The sequence below is a fragment of the Hypomesus transpacificus genome, unplaced genomic scaffold, assembly GCF_021917145.1.
Source record: "Hypomesus transpacificus isolate Combined female unplaced genomic scaffold, fHypTra1 scaffold_91, whole genome shotgun sequence".
NCBI lineage: Eukaryota > Metazoa > Chordata > Actinopteri > Osmeriformes > Osmeridae > Hypomesus > Hypomesus transpacificus.
Genome location: NW_025814042.1, coordinates 703,075 through 711,582, shown reverse-complemented (window position 1 = coordinate 711,582; position 8,508 = coordinate 703,075). Strand labels below are relative to the sequence as shown.

Genomic DNA, 8,508 nt, shown 5'->3' with positions numbered 1-8,508 from the left:
ATATTTCCCTCATGACATATTAAGAGACTGTCTCTTTAATGTCTAAAGATAAAAATGAACCATTTTAAGGTAGGCTACATACGCAATTCTAGGGGGGAAAGCAGATGGCGCAAAAGGCGTAGGCTATTCTGGAGTTGCCGATTTTGCTTCTATGTTAATAAACAATTGTTTATTAATGCCATCATTAGTTAAAGATGTCTACATGAAAAAGTACTCAACAAAGACTCAAAATACAAAGGCTTTTTATTCCCTTAAGATGTTGAAAACAATTCAACAATTTCATTGACAGCATACGTCATTATTACATTCATAATACAATCAGATATATTAGTCTCAAACAATGCAGTACTGACAAAATAACCATAGCTTTAAAGAAATGGGAGCATGACATCAAATTTACAAAAAGTAATTTCCCTTTTGTAGAAAGACCTTTCGAACGGTGCAGTGTAAGGTATTCATCCACATTATACATGCATGCATATCACACATGCTGTGATAACCAATAGTTCAAAACCCACTGGTAAATCAAACACTTACAAGAACTTGCTCGACATCATAGTAGTTTGTAATGTTACATTTAGTTTGTTCAGTGTATAAAACCAAGATGAATTCCTTAAAATCCAGTCAAATTACAGTTTGGAATAACTCACAATTATTATTATTTTATTTGTTATAACTTTGCCCCCTATATGAAGTAAGTATAATATAGTACAACATAAGACATTTAATATAGTTTGTTTTAATTTACAAAGGAGAACCTGTACAAAGCAATACAGGTTAAATGATTACATGAAAACAAACAGAAAAACTCTGCACAGTCTGGGGGGACAGACAAATCAGCTGTACCTACTACTGTGACTATGACGTCCATCTCTGGATGAGCTGTGACTGGAGGAGCAAGAAGACCTATGGGAAGGAAATTAATAGAAGAGAAAAAGTGCTCAGTGTATCATTCCGTTTAGAAGAAAGGATTCACCGGAGTTCGAGGCTAAAGATTTTACGAGAACAAAATGTTATTTTATATATACTGTGGCTTACACTTAACTAGAGGGCTAAGCTGTTGACTGTCACCTGCCAAGATGTTGTTTTTTTGTTTAGTTTTTTTTTTTTTTTTGGGGGGGGGGGGGGGGGGGGTTGTCTTTATGAGGACTGTCCTCTTACCTGGAGTGGCGGTTTGAGCTTCTGTAGCTGGTACTCCGTCTATGACCTCCATATCTCCTGCCTGTGCTCCGGCTCCGGCTGCGACTGGAGTAGCTGTAGTTGGAGTCTGACCTGCATAACCACACAAGTAAAAAATCACCAGTGATGTTGGCACTACAGAATTTTATCACACTAAGTAGCTATTTATTCCAACCAGTATGGTAAGACTGTTTATGAGTATGTGCAGTGTTGATTGGACAGACAACATTGTTTTCATATTTTATTATGTTTTATTTGGTGACTGTAAATGTATTGTTTATACCTGGACCTCCTATGCCGCCCGTACGAGCGACTCCTAGAATGGCTTCTACTGTATGTCCGACTGAAGGAACAAATGAGAAGAATTTACCAGCCACTCTACTGTACTGTAAATCATACAGAAAACCACCATTTGAATTTGACAGGCAGTTATAGGTTGCAGACATGCAACATAAACTTATTGTACGTGTGACAGACAGTTTTACCTGGGGCCTGTACTACAAATCAAGATTTGGTGTTAACGAGGTAACTTCAGGTTCAACCCAGGGTTTTCTATATCACGATGGTGGATCACTTGTTACTGGGGTAGATTGCCATGGTAACACATGCTGAACGCCTAACCTGGTCGGGAGCAGGTTAAGTAATAGATCAGAGATCAACCAGTATAAAACCCCGCCCATTAACTCATTCTTGTGAGTCTCAGTGGAGCTTGGATAGTGAGAGGGGCGCTCAGAAGAGCCAGAACATTTAGAGACCGACAAAACCTGATGAAACCTGGCATTCCCTGATGATAATTTTTATGAAAGATATAGATTCTCAACAGAGGGAATTACTTATCCTTGCCAACTTCTTGAGCCGTATGTTGCCAATGCGACACATCGAAGCCATGCGCTCACAGTCCCACAGACTGTATGCATAGCGTTGCGTTATTTCGCTACGGGTACTTTTATGTAGTGTCATGTTGATATGTTATCCCTATTCACTGGGGTGTCTCCCCTTAACCCCTTCTGTTGTCCTTGGGTTGCTTTGACCCATTTTCGGTATTTCCATATCAGAAATGTGGGTTTCCTTCAACCAAAACATTTCAATCATTTCACTACTTTCATTGAATTTGGATGTTTCATTCACTTTTATAGCATTTTTCAAAAACAATAAATAGGACATTGAAAAAAAGAAATGGTGAGAACCCCCACAAAAGACTCAAAGGCACAACAAAAAATTATTAGGGACAAGCCACAAAAAGGTATAAAAGACCAAAACGTAAAAAAAAGTTTAACAAATACATTCTCATGTGTTCTCCCTTTCCTAGGAACACAGAAAAAGAATGTCAGTGTAACTAAGTTTAGTGTCATTCATTCAGTCATGAACTTTCTCTTCTCATATTCCAGTTTTTCCACCTCCAGCCTTGTTTTTTTTATTAAAAGCCTCTTATACTCTATATCGAGCCTATTATACTCTATATCGAGCTCCAGGGTTCTTTTATACAGGGCCCTCACATTGTCTGCTCCAACCTGAAACAAATAAAGATCATTGTCTCTTTGCAAGGCACACTTGGAGAAAGTTGAAGGTGTCCATTTGACTACTGTGTTTCACGGTTTATCGCTTATACATTTAGTCATTTTAGCAGACGCTCTTATCCAGAGCGACTTACAGTAAGTACAAGGACATTCCCCCCGAGGCAAGTAGGGTGAAGTGCCTTCCCCAAGGACACAACGTCATTTGGCACAGCCGGGAATCAATCTAGCCACCTTCAGATTACTAGCCCCGTTCCCTAACCGCTCAGCCATCTGACTCCCTCGTGTCTTTGTCTTGGCCTTGAAGTGGAGGCCCTTAGCCAGACGTTGTCATACTCATAATTCTAGTCAGAATATGAGTCTGAAACCGCTCCGTTGGGCTGTGAGTATGGGGCGTGTTTCAACCAAACTCGTTAAAAAAATGCCTCTTCGCTCAATTGGATATACCAACAACCAATCAGAGCAACGTAGTATGTTGTTTGCTGAAAACAAATTCAACCCAAGCGCTCTTTGGTGACGTGGTTGATTACGTTACTGTTGATCATCTGTCCATCATCGTATAAAGCCCGCCCTGACAATTTGATTGGTCCGAACAGCTCCTGTTCGGACATTCTTTTTTCCCCAACCGAGCTATCCCAGACCCAACTTCCCAACCAAATGTTTTTGTTGGGCGGGGCTAAATTTGGGCTGGCAACCAGGCTAGGAGGCCCTAGGCTCAGGGGGAGGAAGAAGTTCCTCTTCCTACTGAGTTTAACACCATGGCAATTTTATCAATTGAGTCATATTTGAAAAGAGCACTTTAAGGACTTGTGTCTCATGTTCAGACCACCACCATTTGCAAGTCATTACAGACACTCCAATCACAGCCACACGTTCACACACTCTCAAACTTTGTGTTGCAAGTGGTAAAAAAAACCTCAAAGGTGTACCCCCAAAATGCTCTCTGAGCAGGCAGACACAGTTTCCTGATCATCTAGGACCTCCACTTGAGAAAGTAAATGGCATTTTTGATCAATATTCAGCAACCACATATGGCACACATACTGACGTATGACTATTAGTTTCAGATTATTGTTGTGTCCTCTTGCGTGAAATATGCGTCTGTTGTTTTGTCCATGTTTGCGATTGGACATGCAGTGCAAACACCACCCAGGGTGTCTACAGGTACAAACAAGTTACATTTAAGACTTTTTAAGACCTTTTAATACCACTTCTAAATGAAATTTAAGACCAAACTTCCAATGGAAACACAAATCAAAAGTGGAAATATACAGTAATCTTTCCAAATAAACACACTGATGTCTGTTCAAAATGAACAGTGTAAAATGACACCAATCAGTTGCGTTTAAGAACATTGACTAAATGTGTGTAATTATTGCTCAGAGGTCAGATGGCATTGTTGGCTCTGGATTTCCTATCGGAACATCCAGCGTTGTAGTGTTGCTAGTGGTGGAAAAGGTGGAGTATAAACTAGCAATTGCAGGCTGCTGGCGTGCCTTCACGTAGTCTCTGTGTTTTATGCTCTTCACGTGCGATTCCATCGCTCTGATCCCCATTGTCCCAAGTTTGAAATTCTTCCGACACGCAGTTCGCGTCATAAGCATTTCGAGGCACCAATCTTAACCAAGAATACTTGTTCTTTTCAAGCCATTTGTAATTGAACTTTCATTTCCCCATGTTTCTAAGTTGAGTGGTTATCAACCATTGCTGTATTACCTGTATTGCCGATGCTTTACGTCATAAAAATCTGCGCAGTAGGCTACGCTCTGACCTAACCATAGACAATGCTGCCTACAATTTTTTTTTTTGACCTGGCAGAACAGATTGCCTGCATTTTCGCAGCGACATGACACAAAAGAAATTAAGACCCATCCAATCAGAATTTAAGACTTTTTAAGGACCCACGGCCACCCTGCCACCCCTTTATGTGAACGCGCACGTCTCTAGATTGGAAAAATCTGGGTTGAGTTAGAGAGTTGATAACTGCCATTGTGATAAGCTTATCGTGATTGCGATTGTTTGGCTTTGTGTAGCCGGGTAACTTAAAGTAATCCAGAGCATGTTGATCTTGATTCGTACTACAGGCGTGTATATTATGTTCTCAATGATGAGGAGGGATGTCATATTTTTTGGTAAAAGAGTTCTGTAGTCTACTTATGGATTAAGACAGCACTGTACCTGCAGCTCCTGTAACTGCCATATGTACTGTTGCGAGACTGAGACCGCACTCGACTGTGTCTCCTTCGACTACTGGTGTGACTCCTAGGGTGAAGAAAATCGTTTTACAACAATTACAGAGATATTTTAAGGCCATAATATGAAGTTCAATAATAAAACAAAATCAAGCACAGACTGTAGCCAAGTTGTGCGAAAATGACCAAAATCAATAAAGCTAATCATCCTTTCAGTAGACTCCACCACATAAATGTTTCTCCAACCTTGAAGAAGAGCTGGAGCTCCATGACCGGCTCCTGGATCTGCTGTAGAACTTTGACCGGCCTCTGGAAAAGGACCTTTGGCTGGAGACTGAGCCGGACTTTCTGGGGGACCGGCTCCATGACCCTCCCCTGTTTCTAGTCTCAGATAGGGATCTCTCCTCACTGGAGCTGTCTTGGTTCCTGGGCCTCTGGTTTAGTCTGGCAGTCTTTCGGACCTCGTCAAATAAGGATCCCGGCCGGACCCGGCTTTTACTTTTAATTTCTATCCTGAACCCTTGGGATGCCATGTTTTCCTGTGTTCTTGTGTTCTTTACAGCCACTGGGGTTGGGTTTTCTGCTGGGACAGCTGCCATTCCTTTTAGAGGCTTCCATTTGAGGTCAAATACAGCTCTGGTAGTTTTTCCTTGGACAATTTCTCCATGTTTTCCGCTAGCTACCATATCTGTGGACCCCGAGGTTAAAGACTGTTGTTGATTGAGAAGAGGTCGAGGCAGAGTATCACAATCATGTGTTCGTTTGTGCGAGGAGGTTGTGAAAGTATTTTCATGTAGTTTGTTTGAAAGAACAGGAGGCTCAGGGGTGCTGCGTTCTGGGCTGCAGAGCTCCATATCATCTAAGGACTCAGTGTTATCAAGCATCTTTGGCAAATGTGAACTGCAAATTCCCATTTTGTTATCAGAGATATCTTTGCATGCACATTGTTTTGAGTTAGCTTGAACACTTTGTTTTGCTTTCAGTTCTTTGGTCATCTCTTGCTGGTATTCCGTACAAGAAGGCTTTGGCTGTTTTGAAACATTATTGCCCTGGCAGACATATTCAAGGCCAGGAGACTTGCCTGGTTTTCTTTTTACATCTCTTGCTAAGTCACCCTTAACAAAGACAAGTTTCTGGTTTGGACATTTCTCTTTCTGAGAATCGTCTTCCTCCTCTTCCTCCCCAAACTCCAGTGGTGGCTGCCAGTGGAATGTTTCTCTCAGATTCTGAAATTTCCTCTTGGATTTCTTTTCCTTCAATCTGTGAGAGCTTAGTTTTGTGACGCTTCTCCTCTTGTGTTTATGCTTCCGTTTAGCCTTCTTACGGATCTTGTACTTCTCCGTTTCTGCTTCCCTCTCAGGCTTTTTTATCAATTTGATGTGTAAAGGCACAATGTTGTCTTTCTCTGACTCTGAACTGGCCTCACCCTCCTCTTTCTGTGGGACATGCTTATGCTCAGCGGCTACCATCTTGTTCTGCATTTTCACAGATTCACTCTCAGAATCCCACCCTACATGAGCTGTCAACTTCTTATCAATAATTTTGTCAGCTTTCCCTCGTGGTCTGTGATTGATGTTTTTGCCAAGTTTTTCCCCGTCACCATCCATTTCAGATAAACTATTGTGCTTCTCCAATGGCAATGACATATGTTTTGCCTCCTCTTCCTGGGAATGGCCATCCATTGACGGTTTCAAAGGACTGCATCCCGTTGAGGTGGTGCGTCTGAGATCAGGACTGCATTCCCTCCTTGATTCATCAACAGACTCTGAAATAGGATTTGAAGTATTGGGGATGGTAATATACTTATCTAAATTATAGATTCTTTTCAGAGCACTGTAATACCACTTCCATCCTTTGTCTAGAGACTTTCTTTTATAACTGCTTCTCTTTCGAGAGTCATTGGAGTCAGACCTACTGTGAGAGGATGACAGGATGTCATAATGACCAGGAGATCGCAACCTAGACCTGGATCTCCGCCTACTTTTGGATTGACGATACGATCGACTGTATGTACTGCTTCTGGACGACCCACTGCGTGACCATCTCTTGCATCTGTGCCTCTTGTTTTTTTGGCTCCTTTCACTGTGGGAATTTTCTGGGTATTGTTTTTGAGTAATCAAGGGTTTGACCTCTTTCGAACTATTGGCGGCCTGCTCAAAAATGCCTAGAGAAGTTGTGTCCATCTTTGGGCCCTTGATCTCCTGGATGCGCACATAGGAAGGCTTCCAGGGCTTCTGGTCAGGTTTCCAGCGTGAAGGTGGGGGACTGTCACTCATGGGGATGACAGGGGTAATTTCAGGGGTTGGGGTGGAAGTGACAAATGTAGTCTTGATCTCTCCACACTTGACTGATTCCTGGACCAGGTTCTCTGGCTTTGGTTTGCCAATGTTGGCAAGCTTGGCCATTCTGGGGGATTTTGGAGATATTGATGAACTGTACTTGGACCTAGATCTTGATCTAGAGAGTGACCGGGATATGGCTCGAGACCGAGACGTCGATCTACTTCTGGAACTAGACTTTGAATAGGAGCTAATCTTCCCACGAGATCTGGAACGACTGAGAGAGGACAACCGAGAATTGGACTGCGATTCCCTACACAAGGAAGACCGATATCTCTTGCCTCTCTTCTTCCTAGGGGACCATCTTTGTGTGTATTGAAAGTGGGATGGCGATTGGGATACACTTTCAGGGTGACTGGAAACCTTTGAGTGTCTACCCGAGGACAGGGACTTCTCAGCCTCAGAGACAACAGGTTTGCGTTTGAAGCTTTTGCGTCTCTTGGCATGTTTGTGCTTTTTAGCCTTCTTGCGTTTAGCCTTTTTTTTTACTTTCTTGCGTCTGTGGTTCTGGCTGGACCTCTCAGAGCTGTCGTCCAATGAGCATCTGGTTGACAGAGACCATGCAGAGTCACTTTCATCCCATCTGCTCGAAGAACGGTCATTAAATCTGTTAAAATAAAACATATACTATCAGTAAAAGGTCTGACTATGGATCCCTATAATATTAAATATGTATTTTCACAATCTGGATATATTTTAAAACTTTTGAATACTTTTTTCCTTTGCTCCATTTCTCAACACTGGGAGGCTGATAATTCTTAGTTCTCTGCATCTCCTCTTTCCAGTGTGGTGGAGTTTCACTGTGTCCCCTCTCTTCCTCAGACGCAGAGTGGGACTTCGACCCTGGTGGCGTATGATACCTCTGCAGAGAGAATCAACCACCAATAGAACAGCAGAAAATGGGGGGGGGGGGGTCATTAGTTACACAGAACTGTTTCTCTATTAAATATATATGTATTAGCTATGTTGAACGCTGTCCTCCTCTCCTACTCTTTCTTCAATGCCTAACGAATCTCTCTCTCCCTAACCCTGTCTTTATGCTTGAACAGCACTGGTGGAAGCCTGAAAATATTGTAAACAATTTCTGCATATATGCAGGTAGCAACACTAGTGCTAAATAACCATTTAGCTGGTCAGCTCCATGACAATAGGTAAGTAGGGCTTGTGAGACTGCTCACCAAAAGAACGATGGGGAACCCACTTGTCTAGCAGACTAAGACATGTTCGTAAGTACCTAGCGAAAAGTAACCTAAACTTTCCTAGACTTAACTACGGTATTAATGC

General features: G+C 42.2%; 1 protein-coding gene across 7 annotated transcripts in view; it reads right to left on the bottom strand.

The window, feature by feature from the left end:
• Positions 1-225: 225 nt before the first annotated feature.
• nktr (natural killer cell triggering receptor) overlaps positions 226-8,508 on the bottom strand; it is a 55,694-nt gene continuing 47,411 nt past the window's right edge. For all 7 annotated transcript variants that reach the window (XM_047018114.1, XM_047018112.1, XM_047018116.1 and 4 more), the window contains 6 exons: positions 7,938-8,086; positions 5,132-7,831; positions 4,872-4,955; positions 1,463-1,522; positions 1,162-1,272; positions 226-906 (listed from right to left, as the gene is read on the bottom strand). In XM_047018114.1, the coding sequence (XP_046874070.1) occupies positions 837-906; positions 1,162-1,272; positions 1,463-1,522; positions 4,872-4,955; positions 5,132-7,831; positions 7,938-8,086 (3,174 nt within the window). In that variant the 3' untranslated portion in view covers positions 226-836. The remainder of the gene's footprint in view (positions 907-1,161; positions 1,273-1,462; positions 1,523-4,871; positions 4,956-5,131; positions 7,832-7,937; positions 8,087-8,508) is intronic.